This window comes from Labeo rohita, chromosome 1 (genome assembly GCF_022985175.1).
Source record: "Labeo rohita strain BAU-BD-2019 chromosome 1, IGBB_LRoh.1.0, whole genome shotgun sequence".
Classification (NCBI taxonomy): Eukaryota; Metazoa; Chordata; class Actinopteri; order Cypriniformes; family Cyprinidae; genus Labeo; species Labeo rohita.
This window is the reverse complement of record NC_066869.1, coordinates 25,080,538-25,102,860: the sequence shown is the minus strand read 5'-3', so window position 1 is coordinate 25,102,860 and position 22,323 is coordinate 25,080,538. Positions and strand designations below refer to the sequence as shown.

The window sequence follows — 22,323 nt, the reverse complement described above, 5'->3', positions numbered from 1 at the left end:
TTTAGCACGTCTGCCAAAATAGAGAAATAAACTACTTAGCCACGATTTAGGGACCATGCTGGATTTAGTTAGAAATAATATGTCATTTTTCCACAATGTATATAAACATTGTGGCTCTGTGGTGCTATTAAAACAGTGCTTTGTTTGTTTGAGCATCCTGAATAGTTTACGGCATACGCACAGCCAATGGCATAAGTTTTGGATGTGAGTAAGTTTCTGTTTGAGGGAGTGTTTGTGAAACTCGTTTAATGATTATTTTTAGTTTGGTGATGTTAGTAGCATAGAAATACTGAAGGAGAAACCTTCTCCTGTACTGATCCAAGACCATTTTTCTCCTATATTTTCATTTTACCTGGAGTTAAATGTTGTACTTTAGGCAACAATGATTACAGCAAAGAATCAGAAAGAAAACTGCAGCAAATTTATGAGTCAACTTATGAGTCGCTGTTAGCAGAATTCAAGAATAATTGACTCCTGATAGGACAAGCTTGCAATGTATGTTTCAGGAACAGCTGCCAGACCGTGTTATTAATATTTCCTAGTAATCTGAGCACAGTTCTGAGGTCAGGTGACCTTTGGATGGTCCCTTGGTGTTGGGCTGCATGTACAAGATATCACATTTATCAGATTTCAGTTTGCATAAAAAAACGTAAAAGATCTGGCTTTACAAGAAGACATCAGAGGTCTGATTTGTTAGTCTCACAGGACAGCTTTACCCTTCTCATGTTTCTTTTTCTGTACAAGGCAATGATGTAAAACTGTTTTTCATCAGTGGATTTGCTCTCTGCAGTTGACAACACAGAGTGGGTCATTGACCTCTGTTCAGTCTTTCAGACGTTTCTTTTAGTGCCCTACATACAGCAGACACAATGAGAATAGCTCTGTTTAGATCAATCGGACACAAAAAAATCATGGAAAGGAAAAGAAAGGTCAAATGACCGCTGTAATTATGTTGAAGGAGAGTCTTTCTTGTGTGTATGTTTGGTGTGTACTGAATAGGAGTCAGAGCTGGGAGAGATGCTTAGACAGATTCTTTGGGAACTGATGTGTGTCTGGAGCACACTAAACTAAAGGTGCTGCACTTTGTCTCTACTAGCTACAGGGTTCTGCTAAAGTCTGCATATGGGTCAAGGATGTGACACTATTTATTATTTAATCAAAAGCACATTAATATGCATGCTTTAAATTGCAGTTGAAATGTTTTAAACGTCAGTCTTTATTTATTTTTTTTTTAATTTCCGAAGTTTTTTTTTTTAAATAAGAAAAACTTTGGTAGTTTGACTTTTTTTCGCAAAAAAAATGCTTTCCAGAACTTGGCAGACAAATACATTTTTTAAAGTTTTATTCATTTTCATGTTACTCGTATCCCAACTTTGCTACGTATAACATCATAACTTGGGCCCCAGAAACCCCCTGTGGAATCAACAGACCTCTGGCAGCAGCCAGATGTGAATGGAAAATACTTTTTTTTTTTTTTTTCCACTTTGCTCTCCTTGAGACTGCTTGCAGGTTTCTCAGTAGTCACAACTTGCAGAAATAGATGTTACAGTTGTTGTTGTTTTAATCAGTACAATTAGAAACAATATACACTCAGATATGCTGGGTTAAAAACAACCCAGCTTAGGTTATTTGGCAACCCAGTGCTGGGTAAATATTGGACAGAACACATGCTGGGTTATTTTGACCCAGCTGGTTGGGTTAAATGCTGGGTTATTTTATTTAAGTCAACTATTGTTTAAACATTATTATATTGCTGGCTTAAAAGGACTGGAACTTATACAACACACACACACACAGAATTACTAGAGGCAACAGCAATAATCAAAACATGAACATTTATTATTAAGCAATAAGACATGGACAAAATACAAGGCAAATTAAATTTATTTGGGTGAATACAGCATAGTTTACAATATTACATACATTTAAACTTGTTTAAAAAAACATATTAGACATACAAAAAGGAAACATTTAAAAGTAGCATTTTAATTTTAGTGTATTCAGTCGTTCTCTGTAATCGCTTTAATTGTCGTGCTGGTGTGTCGCCGAACTGCCCACGGTGGTGGGCCACCTCATGTTTAGCTTGTGACTGACTCCAAAACCTGCTCATAAACAAACAGTACTGACATTAGAGAACATATTTTAACCTCAAATTAAATTAAACTCAGTAGTATAACGAATAAAATCCATGTATTTTATGCAAGGCAAAAGGCGTTTCCATCGTGCGAAGTGACCGCTGCTGATGCAGCTGACTGACATCTCATCCTTATGTTACGTTGCATAAAATAATACAATTTTCAACACAGTGAAGACTTTCTAAATCAAATAAATTGTATACGAACCTTAATTTTGTTGAAGAAGTGCACTAAATCGATGGCGCTGTGAACCGCTCTTTCCTATAGAAGACTCAAAAAGCCCGTGCTCTGACTGTAACTCAGCAACTGGGTTGTTTCCAGGGTTGCCAGGTTTTCACAACAAAACCCGCCCAGTTGCTACTCAAAACTAGCCCAGTCGTATTTTGAGGGGGTCCCCAGTTAAAAATCGAGTTCTGGAGGTAACATACAATTTTTTGGCGGGGTTCCCCTGGTCAAATTAGCATTCCAGGGGCTAAATATTACGTTACTAGGTTGTTTCAACCCACAGACATGAAAAACAACCTGCAACAACAGTGTTAAAGTAGCCCAATTCTTGGCAACACTGGTTGTTTCGTCAGAGTCAGGCTTAACTCAGCAGTTGGGTAGAAAAAAAAAAAACCCAGCATTAAAAATGACCTAGCAACTTAGTTACAGAAAAATACCCAGCATTTGGTTTAAAAAATAACCCAGCACCTGGGTAAAAATATTAAAAACAACTCAATAAAACGACCCAACAGGCTGAACCCAGCATTTGGGTTAAAAAAAGTGTATGGGTTTATAAAGTGAATGCTTATAATGAAATTATATAGAATTAAATGAAAGTTTGTCAGTTTGAAAGAGCCACTTAGCAAGTTAATTAGAGATACTAGAATTTAGAAACATATTTATTTAGTTTTTTACAACCTAGTGCTGGGTGAAATATGGGCAAACCCAGTGACTGGGTTGTTTTGACCCAGCTGTTGTGTTAAATATTTAACCCAACCTTCCGGGTAGTTTTATTTAACTCAACTATTGTTTAAAAATTACTATATGGCTGGCTTAAAATGAACCCAAAATAGGTTGTAAAGTAAAAGTTAAATCATCATTACAAGAGGCATCAGCAATAATCGAAAGGTGAACATTTATTGAAAAGCAATTTTAAAAATGTTTAGAATTTAATTATTATTTATTTAACTTATTAATTAATGTTACATTTTTAACATATTTTGGGTTAACTTTGAGCAAGAAATATAGTAATTTTAAGCAATAGTTGAGTTAAGTAAAACTACCCGGATGGCAGGGTTAAACATTTAATCCAACCACTGGGTCAAAACAACCCAGTTGCTGGGTTTGTCCATATTTCACCCAGCGCTGGGTTGTTTTTAACCCAGCATTTTTTGTGTTGTTTCTGTACATTTTCAAATGTGTCACTTTGCACCACCATTCAAAAGTTTATGGTCAGTATCTGTTCATGGATTTTCAGCATTGATAATTGTATGAATATATATTGAGCAGCAAATTAGCATATTGGAATGATTTCTGAAGCATCATCTGACTGAAGACTGGAGTAATGATGCTGATAATTCAGCTTTGACATAACAGGAATAAATAACATTTTATAGGAAATTTATGTTAGTTATAATAATATATCAAAATACGTTATTGCAGCCTTGGTGAGCATAAGAGACTTATTACCATTCAAAAACTTTTAACAAATCATACTCAAACCAAACTTTGGAGAGACTAGAATGAATGATCTCATTATTTTACCTTGTTAGGCTCATCAAATCTCCATTCCATGCCGTCAACTTTTGCAGTCAGTTTGTTTGGTCTAAACTTTAGAGCACAGGTACAGGCAGCACACGTAATTTGAAATCTGCTCAGCCATTCTGACATAAAGACTGAATTGAGAGAAAATAAATTGTCCCACAACATTCAAGCCAATTAGTCTTTTAAAATGGGAAGTTTGCTTGACTGTAACTGGATAGTTTGGAGCTGGACCATGATGTAATGTGTTGCAATGATGGTTTCTAGATGAATATGAAGCTGATTGCAATAATAATCCTGCTCAGGTCTTTATTTAAAAAAAGGAGAGCGTGAATGAAAGATGAAAACAGGGATCCATTCATAATGAATGTGTCATTAGGTTTTGCTGATTGGCCGTTGAACGCACGGCTCTGTTGCTCTTCAGCGCTGCTGTAATCCCCTGCTCTCATTAATCATTGTCCTGAAAGACGGGTGGGGGAGATGAGAGAAACGACTTGGTGAAGTGGGTGAGAGGGAACACTTCTTGCATTCCTTCTCTTTCTTAAAGCGTGTATGTTTATGCAAGCTCCCCTCATTCCATTCCACCAGCCACACCATTCCAGAACCCACCACATTAGGTTCATTTTCACTCCTAATTAGCAGGACCTCATGCATGTCTATGAACTCTTTACCTTCCTGATTAGTTTGTCGCGGCCATGCCGGCATCTGCACCTCTCGAGCAGCGCGAGGCTAATTGAGCTAATCACTCAAGTTAATGAGACTCTTTTTAAAGGTTGGAGGGCATAAGCAAATAAGATGAAGAGAGTGAAATGAGAAAGATATAATTAGAAACACAGATGAGTTTACTTATTATGCCATTGACTTTCAGGTATATTCAATTCAATTCAAATTTATTTGTATAGCGCTTTTCACGATACATATCGTTGCAAAGCAACTTTACACCAAATTGACGTTTTAACAATATATGTAGTAGTATCTTGATGTACATATGGCAGAGAAGTGTGGTAAAGATCAATTAATGACACAATCAAACAGACAAAGAACACTATAAATTAGTAGCAGAATTCGGTAGTGCTGTATGTTGTTTCAGGGTTGGTATCATCTGAAGTCCTCTGTGGGGTTGGCATCATCTCTTCTTAAGTGTTCTGGATCCAGACTGGAGCTTGTGAATTCCTAGTTACCACGGGATGTCAATCCCATGGCAAAAACAGAGAACAAATAGGAACATAATTAGTGTAGCTGCTGTTCAAACTAAGAAAAGAAAGATTTGTTAAACTGGAGCTAAAAGATTAATAATGAACATTTGATCAGATATAACTGCAGGAAGAGTTTATGTTTATGAGATGCATTATTTGAATGCTTGGCTAAAAAGATGTGTCTTTAATCTAGATTTAAACAGAGAGAGTGTGTCTGAACCCCGAACGTATATGAAGCTGTATTTTGGTTTTGAAATGAATGTTCTCCCGGTAATGTCAATAGAACATTTGTATAAAGTTATCTCATCTTTAATAATATTTTCAAAACGTTAGTGCAATGGTGAGTGCACAATACTAACATGATCTGTTAATGAAACATGGAAACTGCTCCTGAATAGAATGAATATACACACAAACGCACAACGTACATGTTATGTGATTTATTGATTTGTTCCTTTGTGTTAATTTCACACATTGCATGCTCATAGTTTCTTTTGCACTTACTCTTTAAGTGGAAGTAAGCCTATGGGTGAAACTTAAGGGTCATTAACCGCTATAGGGAAATAATGAGAAGAATAACAGTGTGCAGTAAACGGTAAAACTGTTTGCTCTACAAACCAGTGTGTTTATAATTAGAATAATACATTACAATAATAAGGTAAGACACACTAATTTGCAACATCATACTGGAAAACGAGCTATTTTGTACAGCTAAATAGCTGGATGCGATGAGACCGGAAGCCAGACCCATAAAATTTACACATGGCCGCACACACTCTTACAGGAAGAAACCACAGCATTTGCACGACGCTACGAGCACAGTAACATGACAGCACAGGATCGTTTTTCTGAGGTGAGAGACTTTGTATTTCGTAACAAGTTATGAACGATAGAATAATGACACTGATATTAAACCTGACAACATTTGCGCGTTTTTCTCAGACAGGCTTGTACACAGAAGCATCAACAGCTTTTACGCATGTTTTTCAAAACAAAAGTCTTGCATCAGAAAAACATTTAGAATAGAGTGTTATTGAGTATAGTAGAGTATATTGGAGGCAATGAATGTAAAACAATACCACAGAACCGGACAAAATTTGCATATTTTGCTGATTACTGCTGTTGAAAATGGTCAGTTATTGCCATGTTTTGGGCTGTGCTAATCAGTCAGACCAGGGAAAACATTTGGAGTATTATAGACTGCCAAAAGTTATAACAGATCAAGAAGTGTCTGAGGAACAAAAGGCGTTGTTGGCCAAACTGAACCAGGATTTCCAGGGCAAGAATCTCAACAACATTCGTGTTTTTTCTTATTATTTCCAGTCAGGTAGGTGAAATATTAGGCTAATTTCTTAATTAATACCGCTCGTACGTATCTTTACTACCTATTAACTTTGGTTTGTCAAAATATTGCGCCCTTTCATGCTTACTAAGTCCTTCTCTATATGATTTAGCAGCTTACCTTGCCGCATGAAATCCATGCTGTTGTTTACATCCGAGTATAGCCAATATAGCCACGCATCCGAGTAACTGACCAAACCGTGATGTAAGTGCAAACCCTGTTTTATGTTTTTTGATGTTGTTTTTTTGACTGTACACTCCTGCGACCCATATGTTGAGAAACACAGAACATTCAAAAATGATAAAATGGACATTTCCCTTAACGTTTTATATATCATTTGCATAACCAAGAAAAAAAAGTATTAAGATATTTTAAAAACTGAATGTTCAGACAACAATCAAAAATACCATTTTCATAACTTAATAAGAACTTTAGCAGAACATCTGTATTTAATTTCGGTTTTAAAGTAGAATATTCACAGATATATAATGGAGAACATTTACAATATTAATAAGATCAAGTTAATTGCATGATGTGTATGTTGCCTTATGGGCTAAATATTTGTTCTCTGGAAGTCTCCTTTGCTAACCCCTTAAATTAGTGTTCATTTTATTTCATTGTTTTGTTCCGAAAAGAATTTCCTCCAAGTCGCTTGATTACAAATTTACATCACTCTCAATGCTTATTTTCTTTGCCAATAGGAGTCGAGTTATTATCCTTGGCCAGCTGCCAAGACCTCATTCCCTGCCAGTCAAAACAGTTTTCACATGCTCATGGGAAGCCCTACAATAACATCTTATCATTAGAAACGAGCACATAGGCAAGTATTTGGGCCACTTGGCTCCCCTGATGTAAAATAAACATAGGGGGTTCTCGGTAAACCTGCGAGCTGATTGAGTCTCAAGTCCTTAGCAACACCGGAGGGAATGTACACAGCAATACTTTCCACAAGTCGCTCTCTATATATGTCTTATTCTGTGCAAAACGTCTTTTAGATGTCACTTAGAATTTAAGATCTCATATCATGCAGTATTTGGCAATGTGTGCAAAAGCGGCAGAGTTTACAATGCCTACGGATACAAATCCCAAGAGACCATCCCTGTTGTGTTTACATTGAAGATATCTCCTGTATGCACTACTGGAACTGGCAGAAAATAGAATATTGTGTTAGATTTTCCCACAATAGTCCGTAAAGAATATATGAACTAAACACCTCGTGCTTATCTTAGATTTGTCTGCCTCTCTGCCAACAATAATGGCATGTTTGCACATTTCCTCTTCCCTCTGACAAGGGAGGATACTTTTGGGTCATCTAGATTTTCACTTCTTAGAAATCATTTATATGTTTGTTCAGCTACTTTCTGACTTTTTACCTAAAACCTCCTTAACTGATTTTTTTTTTTCTGTTTTATATTAACTAAGAGGAAATAGTGTATGGCCTACAACTTTTTTTTTTTTTTTTTTTTTTTTTTTTATTTCAGGTCACAGATTGCATATTTACTTGTTTTGTATGTGTGTGTGTGTGTGTGTGTGTGTGTGTGTGTGTGTGTGTGTGTTAATAGTCAGCATTTTAATTATATGTTTACTGGAAAGTGATCCAAATACAAAATAATGCAAATTCTCATTTTTTTTTTCTCTGAAGAAAGTAAAAGTAATTAAATTAAATATGAAGTAATCATAATCATACACTGAAATACTACTTAAGAAAAAATGTATAAAAATATATTTTAATATAATTAAAAATCGTACGTACTATAGCGATTGTTGGCTCTTTAGTGAGTCACTTGCTTCTGCTTATTCCATTTTTTTTTCTTTTTTTGGTGCCAAGTTCAACATTTATTTATTTATTTAACAAACAAATATAGTGTCTCATTCTTGAAATTAAAATGCACTAAATTTTTTCAAATCTGTGAGACCAAACATTTTTTCCAGGAAGAGATGTAAAGTTGCAGTACTTTGACAAGGACTAAGGCATGCTTGCCATTGAAATTGAGTTTTTCGCTTAGTAAGAGCACCATTACACTCTTGAATGATTTAAAAACAGCAGTTAACTGTCTGTGTTATTACACTATTCCTTTTCTGATCCTTTCCTATCCTACAGATTGCTTCAAATGTGTCAAGATTTGCTCCCAGTGAAAACTGAACTACAAACCTCTATTAACTGGACGAGTGACGTAAAAGAGAGTGAGACATCCCAGAGACTATGTCAGCCGGCCTGAAATCTTGTGTTGCCATTTAATCTTAGGGGAAGGGATGTCTTTTATCACAGCTTTTAACCCTGCTTTGTTGCAAAAAAGTCTATTTTTGTTTTACCTCAGTTTTAATACATTTTGTCAAGGTCAGATTAGTCAGAAATTTCATTCAGACCAGGGCCAACCTGACTGGAAAAGAGAGTTTCTTTATTAAAAAAGAAAAGAAATGGAGCATAGTGACTTATAGTAAATGATAGGAAAGTATAGAAAGTAATAAAACATAAAACAAACAAATAAATAATTAAAATATGTAATAAATTCATATACCCCCAAAAAATGAAGCTACATGGGATAACAGTGCTTTATATGTAACATTTATAGGCTGTTAGACATTTGTTACACATGTTACACATTTAAGTACTATTCATCTGTGTGTATGCATTTTACTTTTTCAATGTATTATTTTTGGGTGTCAGGCCAGAGACCTCGAGGTAATAGTCCCACTGGCCCACTCTGTAATCTGTCCTGGGTGACAGTTGCTTGTAGTTCTAAACAATGTTTAAAAACACTTAAGCCCCTCCAGGACTGCTGATGAATTACACCCCAAAGTATCTAGGCAAATAAACAGTAAAGTAGTGAGTCTAGACATGTGCACAGTATTAAACTCCCAAGAAGATTCGAAAAACAGCTATCTCTACCAGAGTAACCACAGTACAATTTTAAGCGTTAACAATGTAGTTTTTTGTGTTTAATGATACAAACTGAAGGCATGTTTGAAAAGCAGAAATTAAGTATTATTATTATGTAATATAATAATGTTATATAAAACACTAGGAGGAGTTTGAATCTTTTAGAACCTTAGAACTTTTAGAAAGTGAAGCGGTAAACAAACGCTGACAGATGTTAGAATGCGGTACGATGCAGGCTAAACACATGCAATACGTAGTTATATCTGTATCTCTTTCTATATGTTTGAATTATGTATGACTTAAAATATTGCCTGTGTATGGTAGGATGAGAAAATATAAGTTAATAAATTACACTGTTTGATTTTTCAACTAACAGCAAACTAATTTGTCCTGAGGAGGGCGCCAATAAACTATCAACACGCTGTCAAAGATAAATACTTTATTTGTGTAAAATGACCTGCGTAATCCTGGATTACTGGGTTGTGTCAGTGATTCCTCCTGTCAACCAAAATAACGAACTGAGCCACAAAATGCTCCCTCCCAGTCACTGCTTAATTAGAATGATATCTTTCTTGTTATTCATCTCTCTCCTGCTTCAATTCAAAGCATCAGTCAGTGTTAACAGATGCATGACACATCAAATCATCACATTTCTATTACAAGTTCTGAAAACTTGAACATGATAACTTTGTTCAGGATTAGACCAAACACGTGTTAAAACTGCTGGTGTTAAAGTATTGCATATGTGTCCAAAAACGAAACCTTTTCAGAGATCACATACAAAATGCCAGAGACACGAGGAAACATTCAACCTCTCTCCTTTCTCAGAACTATTACACATGGAGGATTGCCAAAACACTCCAGTGAAACTTTGAGTGGAAGAACATTTCTGCTGCTTTCTAACAAATCTGCTTGATTGCACATCAGCTGCCAAAGTGAACATGAGTTACACCAACCCGGGTCAGGAAATGACCAGGGCTTTGGGCAAAAATACCAGTGGAAGTTTAGTAACTCTACTGGAATCACAATGAACTGTCTGACACATATCTGTATTTACTCTCTCAGTAGTGACAGTGTTCTTTCATGGGGGGAAAGTAAAATAATATCTGAAAACACACATGAAGAAGGAAATAGAAAATTGTAAGGAACATATATTCCCCATCATTAAAGAACTTCTGACAAACAGTGAGGCATGTCATTCAACACACTCTTCATCTCATGTCACAACTTCCTGCCCACAATGAGCTAACTGAGCTGCATATCTTTCAGCTGAGGTACTACTAGTGATTAACAAGGCTTTCTCATCTGTTTAACCTATACTCAAACCCCACCCAAGCTTCCTCGGGGCCTTCACTGTGATCTTAATGGCCTGGCTCATCTAGTCTCCTCTCACTTCAATTAGTGATAAGAAGTGTGTCAGAGTTTGTGTCAGTGCTTTCCTTGTTGAAAAGACCTAAAGCAGAAGACCAGCAGCCTATGTATACAAGATGTTTAGAGAGAGGTACGTTAATTACTATATTAGGTATCATGAACGAACACGCATAATGTTAAAAATGTTATGGTTTATGCAGAAGTAAATGTTAAACAAGATGGTATGATAGTTGTGCATTGTTTCTTTTCTTTCGTGTGTGTATGTGTGTATTGCATTACTGAAACTATTGCATAATGACAGTGTTACTTTAAAACTACACGTTAACACATTCGTGGTTCACTTGTGGCTTTTGCAAGAATTCACTGAGGAACTATTTGTACAATATAGAAAGAATTCACTTCCTTGAATTCCTCAGATGCCGATACTGTGTAAATCTTTGACCGTCATCATTCAAGCGAATCCCAGTCCTCATAGACTTTCATATCTTTATCTGCTGTCATATCAAAGCAGAGTCACATTCTTGATAATCTCAGTGATGTTTCATCAAAGGAATTTTGTAAAGTCACAATATAAAAAAAGTTCAATTCACTGGATACTCTGAGAACTGTTATTGTCAGACTAAACCCTTGTAAACCAACTAGGACACTTATAGTTTATAGTTCATTTATAAAACTGGACTTTAGTGTAGACTTTGTGACTGTACTGATGTGTGGCTGATAATGTTTTAACAGACAAGCCACGTTTTGACTGACCAAGATGATGTGATGTGTTCTATAACAAAATATGTACTATTACTAAACCATTTCCAATTGGTATTGTTTTTACTTTGGCTGCATTTATGTCAATTCATGAAAAATCATTTATTTTTACTTTGTATTTAGCAAAATTACTGGTTATGATAAAACAGCAAATAGAAAGACTTTGCGTATGTAACTAAAACATGAAAGTTCAGGAGTTATCCATTTGTGGTAATGCGTAAGCATTTTTGTGCAGATTCCTGGACATTACAACTTCATGGATGTAAACACAGCTGCCAGGTGACACTTGTTTCTGGATTTGCATTCCAGAACAGTGTGTTTTTTTTAATACAGGCAGGGACATTGTATACAGCAGCTGGTCTCAAAATCTATAGTACTACAAGTAGATTTTGGATTAGTTTGGGGTAAAACAGCCTATGCTATATGCATTTAGCTGCTAGTAAATGAAGAAAACATTTTATTTGTATTTTCAGAAGTTTATTGTTTGATTTATACATAAAAGATAAAAGGTACTCTCTTTGTCACAAAGACATCTATATATCTAAAACATCATACAAAAAATATACAAAAATTCTAAAAATCATTGGTTTTGCGCTATTGAGGTACGATAGACATGAAACAGTAACTGAGTTATTAATAAATATGATTTTGTTTTGGTTCTCAAATCAATTACTCACAGTTAAAGCAGTTATATACATATTAAAGTTCAAGGGCATTATGAAAAAATGAAACTGTTGTAGAAAGAGGCCCGAATACCACTATGCGTTTTTTTTTTTTTTTTTTTTTTTTGGTTTCCCCAAAACTCAAATGATAAATTCAATCTCTTACAAAATCTATACCTTCCCTATTTATTTCTTAAATGTGGTTTGCGCCATTCAGCTAGCTGTTTGAGGTGATTTCAATAAAATAAATGTTCTGGTGAGGAATGGAGAGAAGAGGAAAAAGGCAGACATGTTTGATGAAGGCATCACTTTTAAGCGGAAAGAGGCTCATAGGTGTGAAAGTGAATGCCTTTAGAACAGGTGATCTTCATCACGGCTCCGTTTAGGCTTTCATCTAGTATGATTCGTAGCATTCCTTCTGCAATCAGAGATGGTCTGTAGATATACATACAGACACAACAAAGTCATATTTCACATTTTTGTCCCTCTGTAGCATGTTGAATCAACACATTTCAGCAAAGAATGTAGATTTTTTTAAAGCATGCAACATGCAAGGCAATTCATTTTTGTGTTTTAAAATCAATCTCCTTGTTGACATACCGTAACTTCAAAGGATTAGTTCACTCCTGAATTTAAATTTACTCACCCTCATGTCATCCAAGATGATCATGTCTGTCTTTCTTCAGTCAAAAAGAAATTTTTTGAGGTTTTTGAGGAAAACATTCTAGGATTTTTCTCCATATAGTGGACTTCAATGGGGATCAACGGGTAAAAGGTCCAAATTGCAGTTTCAATGCAGCTTCAAAGGGCTCTACATGATCCCAGCTGAGGAATAAGGGACTTATCTAGCGAAACAATTGGTCATTTTCTAAAAAAAAAAAAAATGTATATACTTTTTTAACCACAAATGCTCATCTTGCACTAGCTCTGCGATGCACGTCTTTACATAATTATGTTGGAAAGTTCACATGTGGTTAGTTCTTTGGCTGTGAAATCTCTTTTTCTCCTCCAACTTCAAAATCATCCGACATCGTTTTTTTACCTTTTTTTGTAAAGGTTGTTTGACTTTATTTGTACTCTTGCTTTGTTAACACTGAGTTGGTACTTCTACATAATGTGTGACCTTTCCAACGTGACTACGTAATTTGTGAAGTCGTGGACACAATAGAATACATGTTCTGGTGAGGAATGGAGAGAATGGATACCACTATGTGACAAGCATTTGTGGTTAAAAAGTAGGGCTGTCCTAGTAGCCGTTCATTTTAGGCATTAGTTGACTATTAGTCGCACGTTTATTAATAAACCATATAAATCATAATAAGGAGCCTTTAACTGTCTACATAGCCTAATGAGCGCTCAAGCACGTAAAAAAAGCTTGCCACAGTGCACCGACAGATACAGTATAATAATTATGAATGTGTCTTGGAATAACACCAAGGAGACCCCATTAACGTTTTCTTTGTTTTCAGCTTAAGAGATGAAGTCAGCGACACTGACTCGTGATCTCCGCAGTAGTGGATGCGCCTGTATGCATGTTTCACACGGATTACATAATCTGAGAATATTTGTTTTCTATTTGAATTGGTTCATTTGAAAATAGACATTTCACTCTCTATAGATATATTTTTCATGTCTGTAAGGCAAGTATACACAGAGTTTGATTTAATTATTTTACAAAAGCGCAACGTTTCGTGCACACAAATAAACATAGAGTCTTTACAGATTTAAAAATGTTTTACTTTTATCTGTATGACCAAAAATGCTGTATTTTAAGAACAAGTGAACGCCCCCGGCGACTCCATCTGTCATGCAGGGAGTGTGCTGCTATTCAGCTTCCACACTCTGCACAGACACTTCTATAGCGCACATTTTTCTAGGATGACAATAGATTGAGTGGTCATATAAAGTTGCTACTACATATTTGAGGTCGATGAATGATAGGTGAGTGTTTGGATGTCCTGCCCGATGTACTATATTACCAAATAGACCACCAGTTAATGATCTGTCCGTCACGGACTGCGTGACTTCACCACTTCCTGTGGATTTTTTTTTTCTGCAACTAAGCACTAAAATTAGACAAATAAATAAGACTAATAAAATTTTGGTCGACCAAGCCTCTTCTCATTGACTAATGGTTAGTCGACTATTAGGTTGCAGCCCTATTACAAAAGTATATGCTCTTTTTTTCTTTTCTTTTTTTCCTCTAGAAAATTTCGCTAGATAAGACCCTTATTCCTCGGCTGGGATCGTGTAGAGTCCTTTAAAGTTGCATTGAAACTGCAATTTGGACCTTCAACCCGCTGATCCCCACTGAAGTTCAGTATATGGATGAAAATTCTGGAATGTTTTTCTCAAAAACTTTATTTCTTTTTTGATTGAAGAAAGAAAGACATGAACATCTCGGATGACATGGGGGTGAGTAAATTATCAGGAAATTTTAATTATGGAGTGAACTTTCAGATACACCACCAACACTAAAAGAATAGCACTGGAGAGGAAAATTGCAAAGGCGTGAAGAAAGTGCCAGGAATGCTGTAGGTGTTTGTTGGGGTGGAGGAGGTTGATTTGATTCAATTTTAAGTGCATGTCAAAAATCTTGCAAGCAAAACATACGGTTTAATCCACCTTTAGTCAGTGGGTGGTGCAAAATGAGTATCTAGATTTTCCAGTAAAGGCAAGTTTAAAGGTTTAAAAACATTTTATCCAGGGGTGTCCTGGAGGGTCACTGTCCTGCAGAGTTTAGCTCCAACTTGCCTCAGCACACATGCCTGGATGTTTCTAGTAAGTAAGATCTTGATTAGCAGGTTCAGGTGTGTTTAACTGGGGTTGGAGCTGAACCTTGAAGGACAGTGGCCCTCCAGGACACCCCTGACTTTATCTATTGATTATTTACTTCCAGCCTTCAAGGTCTAGACTGGAAACAGACTTTTGCTGTTATCTAGAAAACACTGTTGCTCTCTGCTCAATCAATCTGTTTATTCAGGGGACAGAATATAACAAAGTGAAACTATTAAGCAATCTAATTCAGAAGAAACGGAACTCTGCTTACTTAAGAACGCCATACTTGTTGATCCTCTGCTTGAATTCATCTTTGTACTTGACAAACTTGCCCATTGTTTCCTCATGCTCCACAGTGTGAAGGAGTTGGGTGTCCACGAAGGCTGGGCACAGTGTGTTGATCCTCACTCCATAATTGCCCTGTTCAGATGCGTCCTGCCGACAACAAAACGTGTCCAAACACGGTCAGCCTAAATTACACACACAGCGCAAAGAATGTGTCAACACACAGGGCTGAGAGATCCTATCTGTGAGCAAACACATCTACTCTCTCGGGGGAAGCTAGGCTGTGAAAACCACACTGGGTCGGCTGGTTTAGTTGTCAGGTGCTGGAATGCAGCATATTTTAGGAAACGGATTTACATTTGGTTACAGTAAACTTTACCTATGGTAAACTAGTGAGACAGTATTGATGTACTCACTGCAATAGCTCTTGAAAATCCAATCACCCCATGCTTTGTCGCTGTGTACACTGGCTGGTGAGGAGAATGAAGAAATGCTAGAAGGAAATGAAACAAATATGAATTCCAAAAAGAACCATATGTCCTTACTTACTCACCTCATATTGTTCCTGTATTCTTGTGTACTTTTTTTTTTTTAATTAGAATACAAATTTGAATCTTTTTATAGGAACTTTTGTGTATAACCTCCGAAAAAAGCACCACAAAAATTGCATTCTGAAACTATATGGTAGATTTGTGTGAGAAGCAAGCCAAATTTCAAAAGTAGTAATTTCAGAAGAAATCTTCCCCTCCAGTGAGCTGTTAATTGCAAGCAAATCATTGAACTGAGAAATTGAGAAACAGATTTCATTGAGAAACAGATCAGTGAATATATTATATCTTTGGACTGGTTCAACTCATTGACTCAACAATTCTCGAGTTTCAGCTCACTGAAGGAGGAAATAATTAGGCAAAAACGACTAAAATTTCAGTAGCTGCATTTCAATTATAGATTTGTGCAAAACTTTTGCGATATTTTATCCACCTTATTCTTATCCACCTGCAGTAAGCCTATGGGCGAAACGCCCAGTTTAATAGCCGCTATAGGGAAATAACGAAAAGAATAACAACATGCAATGAACTGCAAAACTGTTTGCACAATACAATAAAATAATATGGTAAGACACACCAATTTGCAATATCAAGCAGCAAAACAAGCTGTTTTGTACAGCTAAAAATAGCTGGATACGGATGAGACCGGAAGCCAGGCCAATAAAATTTACAAATGGCTGCGCCCACTCTTATAGGAAAAATAATGTGGATAGACGTCACTAAAAAAATGATTGCAGAATGACTGTGAAGCCATTTCTGGGACGCTTTTGAACCATGCCGCAGGGCGGTTGGTATAAACACAAGCACTGACTAAAGTGGCCGCGTCGGAGCCGCAATGTGCCGCAGACGTGTGCGGTGTAAATAAGGGGTTATCCAATCATTAATGGCAAGGAAAGACCCTTATTTTTGAAAGCGGCCATGAGTGTTTCTTGGAGGTTATAGTACATTAAACAATGATCATGTGACTTTTACATATACGCCAGGTGATCTATAAATGCGAAAAAACAGTTTCCATTGCAGTTTGTGAAATATTCCTTTTTCAAATTGCCTGAAGAACCACCTCATGTGAGCGTAAAAACTTTTGTGATAAATGGGAGCTTTTGAGAAATTGACGTTTCCACTGGGCGTATTTTCAATTCGCAATTTCAATTTGCGCAGTTTGAAGAGTAATGGAAATGCAGCTAATGTGTTCCTTACTATTTTCATTGTGCTTTTTTGGCGTTTTTTTTTTTTTTTACCCTAACATTTTTGGAACAGACACTTTAACTATGCCATTGTGTGAAAAAGAGCTGCGTGAAAATTCTTCACTATGTCACTATGTATTGTTCCATAGATGAAAGAAGGTTTGATGGATCTGGAACATTTTGGAACAATAATAGTTCATGATATCATCATTCTAGTTGACTGAATGAAGGGTTTTTGTAACCAGGGCTAGAGTCTGTTATTTTAAAGAGTGAGGTTTTCATCTTATTAAGACTGTAGCAAAATGAAGCCTGTGAATGATTTCCAATACCTTCGTCATGGAAAATCTCTGGATCTTCCAAGGCTGAGGATTTCTTTTTTAATTCACGCATGAAAATCCTAATGGTCTGTTTAAAGTAAAACAGCTTTTTGGAAATGAGCTGTGAACAATTTCCTAAACTAATGCTTTAATCATTATAAAGCAGTTTGGTGCTTTATGAACCAATATAAAAATAAAACCTCCATTTTCCTCTATTGTCTTGTTAAAATGTATATTAGGCCTATACAGCATTGAATGTATAGTTTATGTTATGTAGAAAGTTTTTTGGAGAAGTCAAATGGAAAAATGTTTCCTTTAGCGTTCAGGCTTTGTTATAATAAACAACATTTACAAGCCGCATCAAACCGAGGCAGCCAAGGACGCCAGGGGCAAATAGCTGAGACAGTATTTACAATTAAACAGTTCTTGTGTGTTCAGGATGAACAATTCTAAGCACAACATTAATGCACATGCAGTAAATAACCCACTTTTGCACAAAAGAAGGTTCTGTTTCCCATTCTGGCTGTATTAACATCTTGAAGAGAGTCATCAAGTTTTCTTGTCCGTAAACATTTTAATTAAGTGGTAAGATCGTAATAAAAACTAAACCAAACAATGAGGTCATCCTAAAAAGACATGTTTCCATTCAGGATGGCTATGTATTGCTGCATAAATCCACCAGCTTTCTCCCTATATTCTGTAAAACTAGATCCTAGACATAAGATTTTGTAGACTGTTCTACTTATCTGTTCTGTGGAATGGTTTGAGGACAAATTATAATTATATAATTTATATTGTATTTATAATGTTCTATTTTTAGCTACATCTTGTCTGATTAATTTATGGTATTTACTACTTGTGAATATAAAATTGGATCTGACACAACTGTCTCAGTGTAGCCTAGCTAATTTTTCCACAGTTTGTGAGAGCTCTTCATGGCAAAATTTAGAACAAGTTCAGGTACAAGAATAAATATTTATTAGAAAGGAATTTCTCAATTATTTTCAAGTTTCTGGTGAGTAACCATTAGATATTCTGTCAGCCTTATTACTGATTCAGTGCTGTCAGAATTAGAGACCGAAGCAGGCCTATATTTTATCTTTGACTATATTTTATGAGTTTTTTTTCATCTGAACAGATTTGGAGAAATTTAGCATTACATCACTTTCTCACCAATGGATCCTCTGCAGTGAATGGGTACCATCAGAATGAGAGTTCAAACAGCTGATAAAAACATCACAATAATCCACAAGTAATCCATACGACTCCAGTTGATCAACTGATGTCTTGTGAAGTGAAAAGCAAAACTTCAAGGGATTTTAACTTTAAACTGTTACTTTTGACCAAAATATCAGTCCATAATCAATAATAATGCTTCCTTCCAACTCCTGTTGTCCTCACACATCACAGTCCACCAGTATATTTGTTTATAACTGTTTTGGACTGTTTTAGGCAAACACATAGCTTTTTGTGTCACGAGACATTAATTGATGGACTAGAGCTGTGTGGATTATTATGATGTTTTATCAGCTGTTTGAACACTCATTCTGACGGCACCCATTCACTGCAGAGAATCCATTAGTGCACACACGCTAAACTTTTTTGATAAAAAAAACAACAACATTTACATCTTGAATGGCCTGAGGGTGAGTAAATAGATGAACATTTCCTTTAATGTTTGTTTCTGGTAAATAACTAATGTGATCTATTTCATGGTTAAACAAAACCAATATCAAGCTTCCAGCTTAAAAAGAAAGGGCAATGAGAGAAAGTGAGATTTTCCTCAACAAAAGTCCAAGCAAATCAATCTTCAGAAAATAAATTCCATTAATGTAGTAACAAAGCGAGAGTTGTTCCGCTCACAATGCGGGGTAATCACCTGTGTTACATTAGTTAAAGAAACCTGAGAGGCAGTGAGGGAAATAAACCACCCTTTATCCCATCTTTCAGTTAAATGAAACCGATGTTTCAAATCTAAAATCTAAAAAGCTGTCTGGAGTGCGTTGGGGGTTATAACAAGTTCACCGTAAGCCACGTACTATTTATCATCCTCCACACTGATATATATACAAAATAATATTCATATCTTCAAAACAGAGCCAAGAATCAGTTTATCTATGTCTAAACAGCTCAGTGGTACCAAAACACAGATATATGATTTTTTTTTTTTTTTGGCATCTGCTTAAGTAAAAAGCTAGTGCTATTTTTCACTGGGAACTTGGATTTGCTGCGCTGTTGTTTGAATAGTCACAAAGGCAGAAAAAGATAGGGTTATATAGTATGAAAGTAAGGTACAGGGTGAGCAATGTCTTCTTTATCTAAGACTTGTCTTTGCCGGTATTTCTAAATTGCCTAAAATGTCTTTGTTTTGGCTTTGTTTTCCTGTTGTTTTCATACTTGCTGAAGCTAATGACTTAAATAGTTTGAATCATAGCATTCAGGCATTGTACATCGACCAATCATGATGTGTAAAGGTGGGATCTATAGAGAACAGTCAAAGCAATGCATGTACAAGTACATATAATGTATGAGGACTTTTAGGTGATATTAATGTATTTTTGTGTACAACAAAAACCAACCTGATCTCATGACGAAAATGTACCTGCAGGAACATGTTTGCAAGATGCATAAAACGTACCAAATGTACGTTCATCTGTTCCGGGGAAAAAAAATTAACATTCTTTTAGCACATTCAGTGGACATGTCACATCGAATACATCGAATGTTGGAAACGGCAGTGATATGTACTTATTGGTACATATTTCTTGCGAAAAAGTTCCCACAGGTACGTTTTCATCACGCCAGTCTGTTTGTAGGTTAAAGTGTGTGCATTGTGCAAGCTATTATGACACTGCTGCTATTATTTGCGTTATGTTCTCCTGTTGTTCAGTTCATAAGAGTTCATTTAAAACTGCATTCTTAGAAAAAAGGTGTGTCCAAATGACCTGTTTTTGTAAACGTTCTTTTGCATCTTAATCATCAAGGCCTTCAAGTGAATGCACAGTATTAATTATGCAATTTATTATATTTAGGCATAATAATTGAGCATGTGTCATTTTTCAACAGTAGGTACAGATCCTTGGCAACAGAGAAAACAGCAGCCCATGCAACCGGGTCAGATATATTTGCTTTAGTGTGAGCAAATAATTCACACATTCTAAGTTTGCTATGGACCAAAAAAACACTGTTATGTAACCCTTTCTACAGGCTACAGAACATTAAGGCTAACTTTTTCAAAACATGCACATATGTAAGACACATGATAAAGTTATCAATATCTTACCTGCCATCGACGAAACGTTGATGATAACCCCTCCTTCTTTTCCGTGCTCTTTACTCATGTGTTCTAGTGCTAAATATGTCCCCTTTATGACAGATGTCTGAGGAAGACAACGGTTGTGTAAAACTGCTAGCATATAGTGAACAGATGTTTTCTATGAGAGTGAGATTATGTTGATACTGGCCTGCTATTATGAACAAACACATTATTATACTGCATCATGTCCATTGTGAAATCGCTCCATTTTAAAGATCTGTAGATTATTTCATACAATGCATATGTAGGCCTACAAGTGCCAAATAATTTTGTTCCTTCTACTTCAAGTACTATTGTGAAATCTTTTGGACTAGAAGCAGGGGGTGGAGTTTTTTTTTTTTTTTTTTACCGAATTTGTAAGTGTGGTTGAATGTTGTGCCCTAAAGCACAAAATGTGATCCACTTTTAGCTGTGTAAATCATGAGATGTGTCCAATGAAATGAGGTTGAAATTTTAGATTGGATTTCAAGCATAATGATTTTTAACTCACCAAATTTACTTCAATGGTCTTTTCCCAGTCCTTCTCATTGTTGATTCCAGCATTATTGATGACAATATCCAACCGACCAAACCTCTCTACTGTATTTTTAAAGGCATCTATTGAAAGAAAACACAGCAGGGGCTTCATGTGTTGCTAAAAATGAATAACAATGCTGCAATAGTGCCACTTTTGACAGCTGTACAAATTAACTGTGTATTAAAACCAAATAAGCAGTTCAGCTAGTCAGTTCACTAGGTTTTGAAACACAGCCAGTGTCAGCCTGCATGTGCCCTCACCTGACTTGCAGCTGCAGCATTCCTCAAAGAAACATTTAATTAAACTCTATGGTACGTGTGTCTTTAGAAACAAGTTTAACAGGAATGAACAATCCCTTCACCACCGACCCATAAACTCTTGTCTTGATAAAGGAACCTAGCAAAAGGCTAAACATTTGATAGTGATAAAACTACTGTTAAAATCCAGTAACATTCCTCTGTGATGACCTGAGGGCCTATGAATGCCTAGTATGACCTAATTAACTTCCTAAACAATGAGACATTGTTTAGGAACAAGATGCGCTGCACATACAGGTGCGCAATGTAAAGTGCATAATAGTTTCGCTCCAAGAAAACTATTTCAAACTGCCAGATTACAGAAGATAATATAAATGTTCTCAGTAAAGTCTTAGTAAAAAAAATACAGTTTTACCTCTAAGTTTCCCAGCGTCAGTCACGTCACACTGGATAAAAATACAGTTACCCTCTCCAAACTGGCCATCTAGATCACTTTTACATTCCTCTCCCACAGATTGGTTCAGGTCTACCAGTGCAACCTGAATTTTCAAAAAGTAAATTAACAAAGTGCGCTAAAACAAATAATTAAATTAAGTCGCAACGATGCATGATGAATTAAAAAAATAATCGCCTCAAACAGGCAACTAAAGTAGTTATAAGGACGTTTTCCCAACAGTTAATCGGATAAATCCGCAATGTCCATTTTAAACAGAAAAAATTGACAAAGCGAAACCTTCGCCCCATTCTCCAGGAGATGTTCCACCACGGCTCTTCCGATGCCTTGTGCGCCGCCGGTGACCAGAGCGACTTTCCCTGTGAGACTCATGCTGCTCACCGCCGAGCGCACCGCGCGCTGCTTTATGTAGGCGTACAGTCAGAAGGGGGCGTGTAGATGAGTATTACTACAGTAAACACAGACAGGCAAGTGTCGTTTTACAAACTGTCATTTATACCAAAGAGATGATTACTAACAATTTTGTGAGCGCTCCGCGCTTTCGTTCTTCAGTGCCCTCGGCGGCAGTCGAACAG

General features: G+C 36.2%; 1 protein-coding gene across 2 annotated transcripts; it reads right to left on the bottom strand.

The window, feature by feature from the left end:
• Positions 1-12,310: 12,310 nt before the first annotated feature.
• Positions 12,311-22,173, bottom strand: hpgd (15-hydroxyprostaglandin dehydrogenase). 2 transcript variants are annotated; one of them, XR_007827452.1, is made up of 7 exons: positions 22,028-22,173; positions 21,710-21,833; positions 21,011-21,117; positions 20,488-20,584; positions 15,572-15,648; positions 15,142-15,340; positions 12,311-12,527 (listed from the first exon to the last, which is right to left on the bottom strand). XR_007827452.1 is itself a non-coding variant. In XM_051106168.1 (7 exons), exons 1-7 carry the CDS (start codon positions 22,118-22,120, stop codon positions 12,404-12,406), a joined length of 786 nt encoding a protein of 261 aa, XP_050962125.1. In that variant the 5' UTR covers positions 22,121-22,173; the 3' UTR covers positions 12,311-12,403. The 2 variants fall into 2 exon arrangements, 1 of the variants encoding a protein (XP_050962125.1); XM_051106168.1 differs by having other exon boundaries at positions 15,142-15,305.
• Between the last annotated feature and the right edge of the window lie 150 nt (positions 22,174-22,323).